At 35.8% G+C, this 19,708-nt stretch overlaps 1 protein-coding gene across 2 annotated transcripts in view; it reads left to right on the top strand.

The window, feature by feature from the left end:
* COL4A5 (collagen type IV alpha 5 chain) overlaps window positions 1-19,708 on the top strand; it is a 260,757-nt gene that overhangs the window by 213,557 nt on the left and 27,492 nt on the right. For both annotated transcript variants that reach the window (XM_047081902.1, XM_047081901.1), the window contains exons 35-37: window positions 1,686-1,775; window positions 2,195-2,334; window positions 17,203-17,329. In XM_047081902.1, the coding sequence (XP_046937858.1) occupies window positions 1,686-1,775; window positions 2,195-2,334; window positions 17,203-17,329 (357 nt within the window). The remainder of the gene's footprint in view (window positions 1-1,685; window positions 1,776-2,194; window positions 2,335-17,202; window positions 17,330-19,708) is intronic.

Here is a 19,708-nt window from a genome sequence, read left to right on the forward strand (position 1 = left end):
GGGCCGCAGTCAGACCTGATGTCTGCCCCCAGCCCACCGCTGGGGCCACAGTCAAACTGGTGTGTACCTTCTCTTCCCCTTTTCTAGGGGTGGGTGGGATTCATTGTGGCCCGTCTGGGCTACTTGCACACTGCCAGGCTTGTGGTGCTGGGGATCTGGCATATTAGCTGGGGTGGATAGGCAAGGTGCACGGGAGGGGCAGGCTTAGCTCACTTCTCCTTTGGTGATCCGCTTCGGGAGGGGCCCTGTGGCAGCGGGAGGGAGTCAGACCCGCTGCCGCCAGAGGGATGGATCCACAGAGCACAGCGTTCGGTTTTTGCCGGGTGCAAGTAAGTTCCCTGGCAGGAACTGGTTCCCTTTGGGATTTTGGCAGGGGGATGGGCGAGGGAGATGGCACTGGGGAGCGCCTTTGTACCCCACCAAACTGAGCTCTGTCATCCCGGGGCTCAGCAACTCTTCCTCCCATTGTCCTCCAGCCTTCCTGCTTTCCAAGCAGAGCTGTTAACTTATAACCTTCCAGATGTTAAGTGCCGCTCGTTGTTGAACACACTCCGTCTGGCCCCTCTGCTTTTGCAAGCCAGACTCCTAGTGAGCCGCCCCTCCGCCCCGGCTCCCTCCCGCCGGTCCGTGGAGCACACACCGCCTCTCCGCCCTTCCTACCCTCTTCCGTGGGCCTCTTGTCTGCACTTGGCTCCAGAGACTCCGTTCTGCTAGTCTTCTGGCAGTTTTCTGGGTTATTTAGGCAGGTGTAGGTGGAATCTAAGTGATCAGCAGGATGCGCGGTGAGCCCAGCATCCTCCTACGCCACCATCTTCCCTCTATCCAGCCCTCTCTTGCTGCTTCTTCAACCACTTTATATAGTTAGGCTCCTAAGGAATTAAGATCAGCTAGTCTCCATCCTCATAAGCGTCCTTCAGGTCAGTTATTCTGCTCTAGACTCTACTACGTTGCCTTAATATAGTTGGAAAGAGAAATTCTCTTCCTTTCTATTCTTCACATCTTCTGCATTCTCTTCCCTGAGTTGGAAGTCAGTGTGGAAGAAAAAAAGAAAAGGAAAAATGTTTAAGGCAACATTGTGGTCCTTAGAAAATACCTAGGTAACACCACACAGCTTAGGCACCTAAGCTCTAGGAAGAATGTCTAACACAACAGCCAGGGCTGTTTGAGGTGACAGTATAGTACTTCTCCGTCAGTCTTCATCTATCCCTGGCCTCATGAACTGGGAATATATCATAACAGGATACCACTTTCCATTTGCCAGTTTCATAATATCAGACTTACATGGGAAAGCCACTTCTGAATCTTTTAAAAGCAGACTCATATTGGATTTATCTGTGATAAATACAGTAAGGGTAGTTACACACATACAACAAATAGAACTTCGTTTCCAATTGGAAATGTTTTGGGGCAAGACAACAGATGTCCTGGTAAAATTTTTGCATTTTTAAAACTAATTTGTATTAGGAGACCTCTATCACCATGATTATATTGTAATATGTTCCCAAGGAGATTTCCTAGGTATCTCTTGCCTGTTTTATGCTGAGTTAGATCTGTGGAACTTAATCATGTATTGAGATTTGATCCATCCAATCCCATGCTTGCATTATAATTACATCCCACTCCAAGAAACCAGGCAACTTCAATATTGCTGACTTATCTTAATTTAACCAATTTGACTTTTCTAGGTCCCAAAGGTAACCCTGGTCTCCCTGGGAAGCCAGGACTTACAGGACCTCCTGGACTTAAAGGAAGCATTGGTGATATGGGTTTTCCAGGTGAGTGATGGCAGTCTCCCAAATATTTAATCCCATCAATGGAAGATGGCTTTGGAAAATTTGTTATCAAAATAGAGTCTGGTTGTGGATAAAATCAAACTGAGGCAATAACTAAGGTAATCCGTGGATAGAACTCTTCCATCACACAAATATTTGAAGTGGGAATTAATGGACAGGGTTTTAGAAACATTAAGAGTAAGAATCGACAAACATGTATCTTTTCTCTAGCTGTACCCTTTTCACATAAACTTCCTTGAAAAGTAGGCTTTTAAATGATCCTAGTTATAAAGGATTATTTTTAACTCAGAATTTGCAGAGTTCTTTTTAAAAAAATCTTTTCCCTTGGTCATATGCCTCATAGATATGCCATAAATAAAGAATATTTTGTAAAAAAAATGCATGTTACATGTGTTCAACAGGACCTCAGGGTGTGAAAGGGTCTCCTGGACCTCCTGGAGTTCCTGGACAACCTGGCTCCCCAGGATTACCTGGACAGAAAGGAGAAAAAGGTGATCCTGGTATTTCAGGCATTGGTCTTCCAGGTCTTCCTGGCCCAAAGGTAATTCTACTCCATGCATATGCCTGAGCAGATGTGATTTTTTTAAAGTACTGTGCTCATTCCTAATTCTTCATTAAACAAACTATAGAATGACATGGTATATTCTAGAAATTCATTCCTTCTGTTTTCTCTTATATTGTAAGGAGATACTTGTAGGGTTTGTAGCCAATCCAAAAAGAGGGGGAGACATTCTGATTTCTTTGTTTTCCCTCTATCTTAATCTCTGAGTATATTTCAGTAAACCAAAGGCGTATTTTTTCCTTTTTAGTGACAGAATTGTTGATCTGTATCCTAATATTATTATAAAGTAATATGAAGAGACTTATATAAACAAAGTAACTTATGCAATTAATGAAAGTGCTGTAGTATTCCTAACTGCATATCAGAGGTAGTTCTCTTAAAACAGTTTTACATGCCCCTCTGTGCCCCTAGTCAGTGTGAAAACTTTGGTAGTGTTTCTCCACCAATCAAATTTAGGATGTGTTTTAAAATCATTAGACTCAGCAAATATTTGATAACTGCTTAATTCCATGTAAAAAGGTGATAGGTCCTACTCATTTGGGGAAGTACTTTTTAGCCAGGAGAGATGCATACATTGTCTATTATATATGTTACAGATGTTTTCTCCTAGTCAATTGTTTGTGTTATAATATTGTTTAATCATTCAGTCAGACTACAAAACTAGGAAGTATTAGAAAAAGAATGGTGTTACTAAACTTGCATGGAATTAATGAAAATTCCCACTGAGATATGAATTTACTGAATAATGTTTTTTTTTCCTTTTAAGCTGTCCTTTTTATTTTTTAATTTTTTAAAAAAAATTCTTATTTTTAATTTTAATTCCAGTATGATTACATACAATGTTATATTGGTTTCAGGTGTACAGTGTAGTGATTCAACACTTCCATACAACACCCCATGCTCATCACAAATGCCCTCCTTAATCCCTGTCACCTATTTAACCCATCCCCCCACCCACATCCTTTATGGTAAACATCTGGTTGTTCTTTATATTTAAAAGTCTGTTTCTTGCTTTGTCTCTTTTTGTTGTTGTTGTTCAATGATTTTACTCATGTGGAATTTGATCATTTCTTTTTAACAGTATACAAAAAGATTTTAGTTTGTGTAGTCAATCAACTTATTGTAAGAGATAATCAAGAGAAATCTCTGCACATTAACTATAGATTACCAGTGTAAAGTCTACTGAAAGGATTCTGAATTTTTCTGTTCTATTTAAATTTTACCAGCAATACATGACAACATTAAAAAAGGAATAATAATACAGACATGTCAAGGTAAAAGTGAAAATCTCCTTCATAACATATATTCTTTATTCCATTCCCTTCCCTATAGAAATCCACTGATACTAGTGTGTAAATTTGAATCCCTTGCTATACATTTTTTATGTATATATACAAAATTTTGTTTTGTTTTTTCTACATATATTGTATGTGTGTAGAATTATAGAATACATCCTATCCTATATTTGCTTTATCATTTATATCTTTTAATCTTTCTTTTTTAATATATATTAGACAATTTTCGTTGTCATTGTACATTATTTTTAATATTTGCATGATATTCTGTTGTTGCAAGTAATATCATAATGAATATTCTTAGACATATCTGTGGACATGTGTATAATTAGTTATACTGTATAGATTCCTGAAAGTGTCTAGGTCAAAACATAAGTACATCTAGATTTTTGTCTTATAAAGTTTTGTATTAATAGTAACCAATAAACTTGATTTTAAAAATCAAGCAGTATGAAACAATGTGAAACAAGAAGGCCTTTTCCCACACATATACATACCTCAAATTCATAGTTCTTACTATTTTTAATAGTTGTTCACAAAAGACTTTTTAAAATTCTTTTTAATGTCTATTTATTCTTGAGAGAGAGAGAGAGAGAGAGAGACAGAGAGTGAGCAGCAGAGGGCCAGAGAGAGAGAGAGGCACAGATTCTGAAGCAGGCTCCAGCTTCTGAGCTGTCAGCACAGAGCCCAACATGGGCTTTAACTAACTGCAAGATCATGACCTGAGCCAAAGTCAGACACTCAACCAACTGAGCCACCCAGGTGCCCCCAGAAAAGACATTTTATGCACATGTAAGCATGTATGTATGATAGGTATTTCATCAATTTTATTTTATTTTATTTTTTAAAATATTTTTAATGTTTGTTTATTTTGGGAAGAGAGAGAGACAGACAGTGTGAGTGGGGGAGGGGCAGAGAGAGCAGGAGACACAGAATCCGAAGCAGGCTCCAGGCTCCGAGCTGTCAGCACAGAGCCTGATGCAGGGCTCAAACTTACGGACTGTGAGATCATGACCTGAGCCCAAGTTGTATGCTCAACCGACAGAGCCACCCAGGCGCCCCAGTATTTTATCAATTTAAAACTCATTTTTTTATATTCAAAATCTCTGATATTGAGGTGCATCTTACAATGGAAAGCATCTTACAATTATAATTGGAAGCATTTTTCTTCAGTTACTGATTCATGAAATGATGCTGCATCTTCCAAATACAGGTATCTTATATTTTTATTTACACCAAAAAAATTCATACTATATATCTGCTCTGGACCTAGCTATCATAACTTAGTAAATTTTAGCAAACTGTCTTTATTAGCCCATAAATAAATGCCTCATTATTTTTCATAATTATATAATATTTTGCGTGTGGGTTAACCATAAATAGTTTAACCTATTATGAATACTGAATTGTTTCTATATATTCATGATTAGAAACATATGTTGCTCTGAAGATTCTTACCCATGTCTCACATACATATCTTAAGATTATTTGGTAAATATTACCACAGAATAAATTCTAACTAGAGTTGTGGGAACTCATCATATATATATGCCTTTGTAATGTTGATAGTTACTGACTAATTTTTTCTTAAATATCACTACTGCTTTATACTGTCTTGATCAGTGTAAGAAATTTTCTATTTTCTCTTCATTTTACAAATATTGGGTACTATCAGTCATTCTAATTTTGTTAGTTTAAAAGGTGAAAAGTGGAGTATCATTGTTGAAATTTGAATTTTCTTAATTAGAAATGAGATTTATTATGCTTATATCTCCTCTACAAATTGTCTATTCATGTTCTTTCGTCATTTTGGGGGAAGGATTTGGTTGTATATTTCTTATTGATTTCTACAAGTACTTTATAACGATGCATCCATTGTCTATTATATGTGTTGCAAATATTTTCTCCCAGTCATTTGTTTGTCTTATAACCTTGTTTACTGTTCATTTATCATGTAGAGTTTAAAATTTTTACATAGGCAAATGTTATACTCATTTATTGGTTCATTCATTCAAAAAATACCTATTGAGTGTATATGAGGTGCCAGGTACTGTTTTAGGTGCTGGAGATAGAAAATGAATGAACCAAACTCACTGCCTGCATGGAGCTGACATCTATTCAATAAACAAATGAGTTATTCAATAAACAAATGAGTGTGTTAGAAGGTATGGCAAAAGTTAAGTGAGGCTTAGATATAGGAATTGCTGAGAATTGTTACATTTTGAAATAGAGTAGTAAGGGAAAACTGCTCTAATAACAGTTGATCAAGTGACATGCAGTGAGGGAATGAGTCATTCGAAGACCCTGAGGTGGGAGTGTACCTGACATGTCTGAGGTACATAAACGTGACTAGAATGGATTAAGCAGAGTGAGTGAGGTGAAACTAAGTAGGTGATGAGATTAGGTGGGTAATGGGAGATAGATTATCTAGAGCCCTTGTGGATCATAGTAAGGGATTTTACTACTGAATGAAATGGGGAGTGACTGGAAGGAGTAACATGATTGTACTTAAATTTAAAAATATATCATAGCTCCTATTTTGGAACCAGATCACAGAAGAATAAGGATGAAAACAGACCAGTTATAACACTATTTAAATAATACAGACCTGATATCTTGATGGTTTGGATCCAGGGCAAGCCAGAAAGATTTGCTTATGGAATATGGGAGGAGAGAGATCATGGATGACTCTAAAGTTTTTTTCCTAAGGTACTGGAACAATGGAGTTGCTACATACTGAGACAGGAGAGATGTGGGGAAAGAGATTTAGTGGGAAAGATCAGAAGCATAATCTTCTAATTGTTATAAAAACTCCTATATCCTAATATTATAAAAATAGACCTATGTCTTTCTTCTATACTGCATGATTTTGTTCTTTAATCTTTAATCCATTGGCTTTTTCCATATGTTGTATGAGGTGAGAAGTAGCTTCATTTTTTTCCAAATTAGATATCCAGATAACCCAACTCCATTTGTTTGGAGTAAAGTCTCCATTCTTTACTCATTGATTTGAAATTCCATTTAAATTTTTTTCTAAATGTTTTCCTATATATTTTTTGCTGGGCTGAACAAATGTTAACATTTATATAATGAAATCAAATTACCATAACTTGTCTCAGAAATTATAATGAATATCAGCAGAAAAACATGTTTCAGTTGGCAAATGTCCATAGTATATTCAACTCTTCAAGCAAGAGGCTAACTTTTAGTTTCTTTCTCTATGCAGCCTTCAAGCAAATTCTAAACTAAATTTGGATACTTGCAGAGCTGATAAAACAAAGAAATCATGTATTTGAAGTAGCCTGTTGTTATTTTATCATATAATGGTGACACACTGAAAAATAAGATTTTATAGCTCATTTCTACTAGATGCAGGCAGTCCTTCGCACAGTTCTGATATGCACAAATTTGTTGCCACAATTTATTTAAATGACATGAGTCCACAACAACATGGTTCAAACTCAAGCTAGCATGGTATGTTAGCTTTTCAATCCATCAATCTATAAATCACTATATAAATAACAGTTATGTATCATGATCAGTGAACAATTATTTCACTTCTTTCAAATTGAATCAGTCATTAATCACTGTGAATCTGATATTCCCTTAATGCCCTGGTAGCAAAGCATGTAGTTGTGTTGCCTTTTTGCCTCTCATTGATAAACCAATGTGAAATTTTAAAAAGACGGATACTCAAAGGAGAAAATTAACCAACAGAAATGAAAGTGTAGCAAAAAAAAAATGGAAAATGGCAACACTGGAATGTTGACACTGACACCATTGACAGATTTTAGACTTTAGAGGTTAGAGACTTTAGAGGTGTAGACAAGGAAGTTTGTGAAAGAAAACTTAGCAATATATGACTTTTCTCTTTACATGTATAACTTACATGAAGAGATATTTTAAAGTTGTGAGAAAAGTTTTTAAAGGTCATGGAGCAATCATATTTTTCTCATTAATTATGAAGACCTCTTTACGTGGTTTCAGCTTGCATCTTCATTTTTGTTGTTCCATACTATTGTGCAAAGTGAGTAGTGCCTATGTTATAAAGAAAGAGTAGAATTAACATTTTAGGAGACATAATAGTATTATTGGGGGATGGCAAGCATAAGAAAGAATTCTATAATTAGTGAGTTGCTAAGAAACAAGGATAGTGGTGGGGCAGTACAAGATGGAGGCATAAGAAGATCCTGAACATACCTCTTCTCATGGACAAAACAAATCTATAGCTACATAGAGAACACTTAATTCCCTCTGAAAAATACCTGAAAACTAACTGAACAGCTTTTTTCACAACAAATAGTAAAAGGGCCACATAGTGGTTAGCAGAGGCAGAGATACTGACTCATCCAAAACCCTACCCCTGCCATGATGACCCACAATCAGAAGGGATCCCACAAATCTGGAGCTAATCCCTGAGGAATGAGGGATTCATGCCCCACATCAAGCATGCTAACCCCTGGGGCCTGTAACAGGGAGACAATCCTGCAAAACATCTGGCTTTGAAGATCAAAGGAGCTTACATCCAAAGGGCTGTGGGGAACTGAAACACCTTTCTTAAAGAGCTTGCATGCAAACTCACTCACCTTAGGAACCAGTGAAAAGGCAACAGTTTGAAAAATGTCTACACTATATGTGAAGGAGATTCATTTGCTAGTATTAAAACATCTGCCAGAGGGGCAGAAGCACGTTGGACCTCTCTCCAGGGTTGGAAGTGCTGGCAGTCACCATTTTTGTACTCTCCCTCTACGTTGATAGTGCTGGCAAGTGTGACCTAGCCTTGCACTCTCCCATTACCCCACTAAAGATGGCTGGCAAGCACCAGCCCTAGATTCTCCTTCATCCCTGCAAAAGTCAAGAGTGACATGCCAGTTCTGTGCTCTTCAGTGGCCCCCACAAAAACCTGCAGGTGCACGCAGTCCATACTGGGGTCACTCCGTAGTCATCTGGCTCTGGTGGCCAGGGGGCATGAATTCCTGAATCCCACAAAACTAATAATCAGACAGACAGTTCTTGGCATGCTACCATCACCAGGGGCCTAGGCCTACACAGACAGCAGACTAAACCAAACCCCCAGTCTGTCTGTGAAAAGGGACTTGCCTTGGAGCTTCAGCCTGAGGGGCAGACTTAAAGTTTGCCATACACGTGGGGGCACCTGGGTGGCTCAGTCAGTTAGGCGTCTGACTTCAGCTCAGGTCATGATCTCGCAGTTCGTGAGTTCAAGCCCCGCGTCGGGCTCTGTGCTGACAGCTCAGAGCCTGGAGCCTGCTTCAGATTCTGTATCTCCCTCTCTCTCTCTGCCCTCCTCTGCCCCCCTCTCTCTCTCAAAAATAAAATAAATGTTAAAAAAAAAGTTTGTCATACATCTGGAGGCTACAAGTGTGCTCTCAGGGAATGTAGGCTGAGGATACCATCTTTGCATTCTTCCTCAGCCTTGCTACAGTTTGCTGGTACCTCCCAGAAAGGAACTGATACATTTGCCCAAAGCCCTGATTTTTGCAACACCTCCAATTCCACCTGGTCTGCAGGCCAGCAGGGTTTACTATTGTGATATCACAGGACTATATATATTTGCGTACTTTTAAAGCTTCTGCCTGAGGATATGGCTGCCAATCAGCCTGAAACTAGGTGCTGACTTGAGATTCCTCCCTTTAGAACACTGAGAGGTCTTGGCACACCATCAGCAGCCAGTACATGTCAAGAGTAAATTTGGCTGCTTAGACAGTTACAAAGGTTTGAGAGACAACAAAGAACAAGGGCTAAGGTTGACCAATAAATTGAATCTTTTACACAAGGCTACTCCTTCAAGACCAGGAGAAGTAGATGTTTTGCTGAAGAATACAATAACAGAATTGAAAAATATACATACAGGAGGGGTGGAAGAGCAGACTACATGAAGCACAATAAAGTGATCTAGAAGACAGGGCAGTGGAACTCACCCAAACAGAACATCAAAAAAGGAAAAAAAAATATACCGAAAAGTAAAGATGGCTTAAGGGAATTATGAGACAACATAAATCTCAATAACATTTGAATTCTAGGGGTCCTAGAAGAAGAGAGAGAGAAAGGAGAAGGAAATTTGTTTAAAGAAATAATACCTGAAAACCTCCCTAATCTGAGGAAGGGAACATTCAGATCAAGAAAACCCACAGAGGCCCAAATAAGATGAACCCAAAAAGATCAACACTAAGACACATTATAATAAAATTGTCAAAAGTTAAAGAGAGAATCTTAAAAGCAGCAAAGGGAAAACCCTGCTGTGTACAAGGGAACCCCAATAAGACTATAAGCAGATTTTTCAGCAGAAGTTTTGTAGGAGAGAAGAGGATGGAACAATTCAAAATCCTGAAAAGAAGAAACTTCCAAACAAGAATACCCTCCCCAGCCAACTTATCATTCAGAGTTGAGGGGGAGATAAAGACTTTTCCAGACAATCAAAAGCTAAAAGAGTTCATTACCACTAAACTGACTTATAGGAGATATTAAAAAGGTACATCTTTAAGCTGAAAAGAAAGTTCATTAATTAGTGACAAGAAAACATGTGACTGTATAAATCTCAAAGGTGAAAATAAATACATAGTAAAGGTAGTGGGTTAATTACTTACATATCTAGTATGAAAGTTAAAAGACAAAAGTAGTAAAAATAACTGTACAATAATCAGTTAAGGGATGCACAAAATGAGAAGATGTAAAATGTGATATCAAAAACATAAAATCAGTGGGGAGTAAAAATGTAGTTTTGAATTGTGTTCAAACTGAAGTTGCTGTCAACTTAAAATAGATTTTAGTATATCTAGGTTGTTATAGGTGCACCTCATGGTAATCACAAAGCAAAAACCTATAATAGAAAAACAAAAGATAATTAGAAAGCAATATAATAATAACACTAAAGAAAGTCATCAAACCACAACAGAAGAGAGCAAAAGAAGGAACAGAGAGGAACTACAAAACAGCCAGAAAACAGTTAACAAAATGTCAATAGGTGCATACCTATCAATAATTACTTTAAGTATAAATCGACTAAATTCTTCAATCAAAAGACATTGTGTGATGATTTTTAAAAAGACCTAGTTATGGTTCCTGAGTGGCTCAGTTCATTAGGTGTCTGATTCTTGATTTCAGATCAGGTCATGATCTTGTGGTTCATAAGATCAAGCCCCATGTCAGGCTCTGTGCTAACAGTGCAGAGCTTGCTTAGGATTCTTAATCACCTCTCTCTACCTCTCCCCTGCTTGTACTCACTCTTGCTTTCTCTCTCAAATAATAAATAAACTTTTATAAATAAATAAATAAACAAACCCAGTTATATGCTGCCTACAGGAAATTCACTTCATGTGTAAGGACACACAGAGACGGAAAGTAAAGGGTTGGAAAAAAGATACTCCACATAAATGGAAACCAGGGGCGCCTGGGTGGCTCAGTCGGTTAAGCGTCCGACTTCAGCTCAGGTCACGATCTCGAGGTCCGTGAGTTCGAGCCCCGCGTCAGGCTCTGGGCTGATGGCTCAGAGCCTGGAGCCTGCTTCCGATTCTGTGTCTCCCCCTCTCTCTGCCCCTCCCCTGTTCATGCTCTGTCTCTCTCTGTCTCAAAAATAAATAAATGTAAAAAAAAAATTAAAAAAAAATAAATGGAAACCAAAAGAAAACTAGGGTAGCTATACTTATACCACAGAAAATAGACTTTAAAAGAAAGATAGTATTAAAAGACAGGGGCATTACATAACGATAAAGCGACCACTCTAACAAGAGGATATAATATTTGTAAATATTTATGCACCCAACACAGTGGCACCTAAATAAATAAAGCAAATATTCACAAACCCAAAGGGAGAAATTGACAGCAATATAATAATAGTATGGGACTTCAATATACCACTTGCATCAGTAGATAGTTTATCCAGACAGAAAATCAATAAGGAAACATCTACCTTAAATTACACCAAATGAACTTAATATATATAGAACTTTCCATCCCAAAGCAGCAGAATACACATTCTTCCCAAATGCACATGGAACATTCTCCAAGGTAGTTCATATGTTGGGCTATGAAACAAGTCTCAATAAGTTTAAGAAGATTCAAATCGTATCAAGCATCTTTTCTGAATGCCACATAGTGGCATGAAACTGAAATCAATTACAACAAAAAATGAAAAAAAAAACACAAATAAGTGGAGATTAAACAACATGCTACTGAACAACCAGTGGGCCAATGAAGAAATCAAAGGAGAAATTAAAGAACACCTTGAGAAAAGTGAAAATGGAAATACAGCTTACCAGAATATATGATGTGAAGGAAAAGCTGTTCTAAATGGAAAGTTCATAGTGATACAGGCCTACCTCAAGAAACAAGAAAAATCTCAAACTAAATTTATACCTAAAGGAACTAGAAGAAGAAAAACAAATGCAGTTCAAAGTTAGAAGGAAGGAAATTTAAAACGTCAAAGTACAAATAAATAAAATAGAGACTAAAAAGACATAAAAAAAAGATCAGTGAAACTAAGAGCTGGTTCTTTGAAAAGATAAGCAAAATTGACAAACCTTTAGCTAGACTCGCCAAGAGAGGGCTCAAATAAGTAAATTAAATAAATAAAATCAGAAATGAAAGAAGGATTTACAACTGATACCACAGAAATACAAAAGATCATAAAATACTATTATGAACAATTATATGTCAACAAATTGGAGAGCCTAGAAGCAATGAATAAATTCCTAGAAATATACAGCCTTCCCAGACTGAATCAAGAAATATTAGAAAATCTGAATAAACCAATTACTAGTAAAGAGATTGAATCAGTAATCAAAAAAGAAGGAAAAAAAGAAAACCTCCCAGTAAAGTCCAGAGCTAGACATCTTCACGGATGAATTCTACCAAACACTTAAAGAAGATTTAATACATATCCTTCTCAAAATTTTCCAAAAAATTGAAGAAGAGAGAACACTTTTGAAGTCATTTTATGAGCATTACACTGATACCTAAACCAGATAAGGACACCACAAAAAAAAAAAAGCAAAAAAATTACAGGCCTGTATACCTAATAAACAGATGCAAAAGTCTTCAACAAAATATTAACAAAGTAAATGAAACAATACAACAGCAATTAAAAGGACCATATACCATGCTCAAGTGAAACTTATTCCAGAGATGCATGAATGGTTTACATCTACAAATCGATCAATATGATACATCACATTAACAAAATAAAGGATGAAAATCATATGATCATCTCAATAGATGTAGGAAAGATATTTGACAAAATTTAACATCCATTTATGATAAAAACTCAACAAAGTGGGTACAGAGGAATTTACCTCAACATAATATGGGTCATATATTAGAAGCTCACAGCTACCATCATACTCAATGGTGAAAAGTTGAAAGTTTCTCCTCTAAGATTAGAAACAAAACAAGGATGCTCATTTTTGCCACTTTTATTTAAGATAGCATTGGAAATCCTAGCTAGAGCAAGAAAGCAAGAAAAAGCAATGAAAGATATCCACATTGGAAAAGAAGGAGTAAAAGCTGTCACTATTTGCAGACAAATATATGTATACATATGTATGTATATTTATACATTATACTTATATTTATAAAAGACCCTAAAGTCTCCAACAAAAAATGTTAGAGCTATTTAAATAATTCAGGAAAGTCACTGAGTACATAATCAGCATTCAAAAATCTGTTGTATTTCTATATACTAACAACAAACTATCAGAAAGAGAAATTAAGGAAACACTTCCTTTAGAATTTCATTAAAAAGAATAAAATACTTAGGAGTAAATTTAACCAAGGAGATGAAAAACCTACACTGTGAAAATGATGACATTGACGAAAGATTGAAGACACAAATATGAAGATATTCTATGCTCATGGATTGGAATAATTAATATTGTTAAAATTTTCATATTACCCAAAGCAATATATAGATTCATTGCAATCCTTTTCAAAATCCCAATGGTATTTTCAAAGAAATAAACAATCTTAAAATTTGTATAGAACCACAAAAGATTTTGAATAGCCAAAGCAATCTTGACAAAGAACAAAGCTGGAAGTATCACACTCTCTGATTTCAAACTATATTACAAAGCTGTAGTAATCCAAACAATATGGTATTGGAATAAAAACAAACATAGGTCAGTGGAATAGAATAGAGAACCCAGAAATAAACCCACACAAATATAGTCAATTAATTTATGATGAAGCAAGATTATACAATGTGGAAAACAGTCATTTTAATAAATAGTGTTGGGAAAACCTACAGCCATAGGCAAAAGAATGAAACTAGACTACTACCTTATACCATATACAAAAATTAACTGAAAATGGGTTAAAGATTTAAATGTAAAACTTGAAACCATAAAACTAGAAGAAAACAGGCAAGTTCCTTGACCTTCATCTTGGTGATGTTTTTCTTGTGTTTTGAAAAGCAAAGGCAACAAAAGCATAATAAACAGGTGGGACTACATCAAACTGATCTGCACAGCAAAGGAAATCATCAAGTGAAAAGGCAACCTACTGAATGGGAGAAAATATTTGCAAGTCATATATCGATAAGGAGTTAATATCCAAACTGTGCAAAGAACTCATACAATCGATACTAAAAATGAAACAAAGAATACAGCTAAAAATTACCAGAGCAACTGAATAGACATTTTTCCAAAGAAGGCATACTAATGACCAACAGGTATATGAAAAGGTACTTAAATCACTAATAATCAGGGAAATGCAAATCAAAACCACCATGAGGGCACCTGGGTGGCTTAGTCTGTTAAGCATCCAGCTCTTGATTTCGACTGAGGTCATGATCTCACGATTAGGTTCTTAAGATCCAGCACTGGACTGGGTCAGTTGGTGCTGACAGCACAGAGCCTGTTTGGGATTCTCTCTCTCTTCTCTCTCTGCTCTTCCCCCTACCTCTCTCTAAATAAATAAATACATAAATAAATAAATAAATAAATAAATAAATAAATAAAACAAATGAGATATCACTTCACACCTGGTAAAATGGCTACTATCAAAAAGACACATTTCAGCAAGTGTTGGCAAGATGGGGAGAAAAGGGAATCCTTGTGCACTGTTGGTGAGAATGTAAATTGGTGCAGCCACTATGAAAAACAGTATGGAGGTTCCTCAAAAAAATATAAATAGAAGTACCATGGGTATTTATCTAAGAAAATGAAAACACTAATTTGAAAAGATATATGCATCCCTCTGTTCGTGGCAGCGTTATTTACAATAGCCAAGATGTGGAAGCAAATCAAGTGTCCATTGGTATATGAATGGATAAAGAAAATATGGGATTAAATGAATAAAGAAAATATGGGATATATATATACAATGGGATATTATTGAACCATATAAAAGAATGAAGTCTTGCCATTTGTGACAACATGGATGGACCTTGAGGCCATTATGCTAAGTGAAATAAGTTAGAGAAAGACAAATACCCTATGATTTAACTTGTACGTGGAATCTAAAAATAGACAATTTTTTTTCAAAATGAGCTAATAAATACAGAGAACAAAGTTGTGGTTGCCAGAGATGGGGATGGAGCATTGGAGAGTGGGTAAAATGCATGAAGGAGGTTAAAAAGTACAAACTTATAACGTACAACACAGTGACTATAGTTAATAGTGTGTCGTATATTGAAAGTTGCTAAGAGAGTAAACTTTAAAGGTTTTTATCCCAAGAACAAAAAAATTTGTAACTATGGTGATTGATGTTAACTAGACTTATTATGGTGATCATTTCACAATATATACAAATATCAAATTGTGTTGTACACCTGAAACTAATATAAGGTTATATGTCAATTTTGTCTAAATGAAAAAGAACTATATCAAGGAATGACATTTGAAGAAATGTAGATAATTGTGGTTTAAGTCTATTCGAGTCATGTCTTGCTTCTGTTTTGTAATAAAATCTTCTCAGAGTGATTTACAGGATTTTTGTCCAGTATGTTTTTGAATACAAAAACAGTTTTTAAGCTCATTGTTTTCTCTGCAAGTTTGTGAATAATAAGAATTTAGATAAAACTTAAACTAGCAACTTTTAGTCTTTTTCAAAAGCCCTGGTAAAACATTTACTTTCCTTTTAGAATTAAAAGTAGGGTCATAGAGTGGTGAAAAGAATTGTAGGGGGGAACCAAGTGCTGGTTGAAATTATAGATTGTAGAATTTCACATACTTTATCATAAATCATCAAGTGCTCATGTACTGCCTTTAAGGTTTGCCATTAGCAAATGATTGGAATATTCTTCATGCTTTTTATTTTGATATATAAATGTCATTGGTTCATGAATAGTAAGAAGAATTATGGTATTTTATTCAAAGTTTTTCTGTGTAAATACCTAAGATGGAACCAGTTTAATCCAAAATTTAATTGTATAGTATTATGTGTGCAAAAATGTGCCAGATGTTTGATTTATAGAAGTTCAGACCAAAATACATATATTTCCAGCCCAGTGGGGTTGTAAGGAGAAAAGGAATTAGTTGAAAAAGCTTTTACCATAATGCAGAATCATTTGAGTCACAAATAGATGATCTTAGTCACCTAGACAAGCATAAGCACTAAATGGAGAAGGAGGTATTCAGTAGATGATGTTGAACACTGACACTTTGTTGGAGAGGTCATGATATTCATGAGCAGAGCAGTGGACACTGGTAGACTTAGTTATAGCATGTTCTCATTGTTATTGGGAAAAACTTGTTTTAATTGTGAAAGTGGATATGAATTCTTAGACTCTATTAGAAGGAAACATAGTGCAAAAGTTCACTAACCAAAAATGGTTACATATGAGTTGTCTTTAACCACAGAGAAATGTTCAGTGTTGTTGAAGAGTCAAGACATGCATATGTGAAGCCATTATTGATTTGACAGAATAAGAACCTGCCATACATTCTTAGCATGAGCTTTCTTTGTTCTGGAAAGCTTCATGGAATATATGAGATTTCAGATGTTCACTGAAGATTTGATAGACGTATGTATGTGTGGACTAAGTTTACTTTTTGCAGTAGAACCTACTTGTAACCACTGTTTGACATGCTTATTGTAAGCAGTGAATTCCATTTTAGCATAGTAGGGATAATGATCAAAGGTTCAAATGAGACTATCTGGATCCAAATGCAGATTCCACAACTTATTAGTTGCAACTCTGTAAAATGGGATAATAATAGTGTATTTCTTATAGGATTGTTAGGGATTAATGAGAAAATACATCTACATATTGTGGAAATAGCATGATCTCTGGAGTCTAACAGACCTTGGCTCAAATTCTAATTTTGCCACTTGCTAGAGACATTAGGCACTTGAGTTCTCCAAGATTCAGTTTTCTCATTTATAAATGGAGATGATAAAGCCTAACTCAAAGATCTGTTGTGATGATTAAACAAAGCATTTTCAAGTTAAATTTCTACAAGTGATTAAAGAAAGCACTTTCTGTAAAGCACTTAGCAGAGTGACTGACATATAATAAAAGCTTTATAAATAATGTTATGTTGTTATACAATCTAAGTCATGTAGAGACTCAGTTTTATCTTCTTATTCATGGCTTTAGGGTGAACCTGGTCTGCCCGGATATCCAGGAAACCCGGGAATCAAAGGTTCTATGGGAGATACTGGTTTGCCTGGATTACCAGGGACCCCTGGAGCAAAAGGACATCCAGGCCTTCCTGGATTCCCTGGTAATATACCTTTTCTTGAATGCTTCCTTATATCCTTCCTTATATAGTATAACCTGTGTTGCAGAGCAACTTCTTATTTGACAGATTTCTATTTCCCAATCAGACACTGACTAGCAACATAATCTTGAACTACCTCTTTATCTTCTCTTTGCCCAAATTTATTTCTGTATAAAATGAGAATGAGTATTACCAACTCAGTAGGACAATATCCTGTGAGCAGAGAGACTGTTTGGTAGAGCATTTTTCAACCTTTGACTGTTAGCCACAAGTCAATTAAGAAGCCTGACTTTTTGTAGGTGATAATGTACACTATCAAACCTTAGCCTGCTGCTGACTCTCTTAGAAAGTTGTACTCAGGCACACACTTGGGTGGAACACAGTGGTAGAACAGTTGTTCAGTTCATTTATATGACAACAACTGAGTCATGAAAGCAAAGGGACTTAGCACTATAGTCAAGTAGGTAGCCTAAACTAGATTGTTATACTATCTTCTCTGTTTATGCTTGTATTTGATTTGTTCGTTTGTTTGTCTTTTGGATTTCACAGTGGCATGGATGGAGTGGGCCTTTGGTTATCTTTTCCTTAACCTTCTATTGAAGTATAACGTAGAGTAAAATATACAAGACTATATGCAAGACTATAGATGAGTTTTCACCGGGGTGTGTGTGTGTGTGTGTGTGTGTGTGTGTGTGTGTGTGTATACACCCACCATACATATCAAGATACAAAATAGTTCCCGCACCCCATAAAGTTTACCCATGCCTCTTCACAGTGAAACCACCCCTGCCAAGGTAACCACTGCTATGATTTCTATCACCATCAATTAATCTGGCCTGTTTTGGGAATTCATATAAATGGAATCATACAGTATATATCATTGTGTCTGGCTTCTTCCACTTATGTCTGTAAGATTCATTTATCTTGTTGCATGTGTCAGTAGTTTGTTTTTTTATAATTGCTCTGTAACCTTCCATTGAATAAATACATAATAATCAATTACCCATTCTCCTGTTGAAGGACTTTCAGGCTGTTTCCAGTTTGGGACTATTAAAAAAAGATGCTATTAACATTCTTTGACGTGTCTTTTCATGGACATATATACTCATTTCTCTTAGTAACTTAGTAGTAGAATTACTGAATCATAGAGTAGGTAGACATTTAGCTTTAATAGTTTTCCTGCTACTAGGAAGGAAGTTTTAGCTTTTAGCTAGTTGTCCAAAGTGGTTTTATAAATTATAGTCCAACCTGCAACATTTGAAATGTTCCTGGGTGGCTTCTAGTGGCTTGTCGTGCTTATATTGTGGTTAGTACTTTGTGTTGTGAAATATCCAGTTGTCCATGTCCTCACCTCATTTGGTATTGTCAGTCTTTTAATTTTAGCTATTCTGGTGAGTACATAGGGGGTCTTTTTTTCAACATTAGATGTTCAAATGTATTTATTTATTTTAATATAATTTATCGTCAAGTTAGCTAACATACAAAAAGAAGCGTCTCATTGAAGTTTTCATTTACAGTTTTTAAATGAATGACAATGTTAAACACCTTTCCATATACTTATTGACCATTTGGGTAGCATCTTTTTGAAATGCTTGCTCCATGTTTTTTGCTCACATTTATTGGGTTGTTTGCCCTTTTCTTCTAATTGATTCAGAGCCCTTCTTTATATATTCTGGATCTGAGTCTTTGTCAGATACATGTATTACAAGTATGTTCTTTCTGTCTCAAATTTGCCTTTCATTCTCAATGCTGTTGTGTGATGAACAAAAGTTGTTAATTTTAATAAAGTCCAGTTTATTAATTTTCTTTCATAGTTAGTGCTTTTTGTATACTGAATTATTCAACAAATATTTTCCTATTCGGGTTTATGGAAATATCCTTTTATTTTTTTTTGTAACATTTAATGTTTAAGCTTTTATATTTAGGTTTGGTTTGTCTCAAATAAAAATATTTTTATGGTATGAAGTAGGGGTCAAGGTTCATTTTTTTCCATACAGATATTCAATTGCTCCTGAGATCTTCTGTTCTGCTCATCAAAAGACATCATTAAGGAAATGCATAGGGAAGCCACAGACTAGGAGAAAATACTTACAAAACATGTATCTGACAAATGACTGATATCTGGGATATATAAAGAACCTCTACAATTCAATAATAGCAAGATAAACAGTCCACTTTTTTTAAATGGGGAAAACTTTGAAAAGATGTTTCACAAAAGAAGATATGTGGATGGCCAATAAACACATGAAAAGGTGATCAGTATTATCAGCTATTAGAGAAATGCAAACTAAAACCACAATGAAGTAGCAGTTTATTCCTATCAGCATGGTTATTATTAAAACAACTGATATCACCATATGTTGTACAAGGATCTGGAGCAAC

This window comes from Lynx rufus, unplaced genomic scaffold (assembly GCF_022079265.1).
Source record: "Lynx rufus isolate CCGP_SWC_20201006 ecotype Redwood Valley unplaced genomic scaffold, mLynRuf1.p SCAF_19, whole genome shotgun sequence".
Classification (NCBI taxonomy): Eukaryota; Metazoa; Chordata; class Mammalia; order Carnivora; family Felidae; genus Lynx; species Lynx rufus.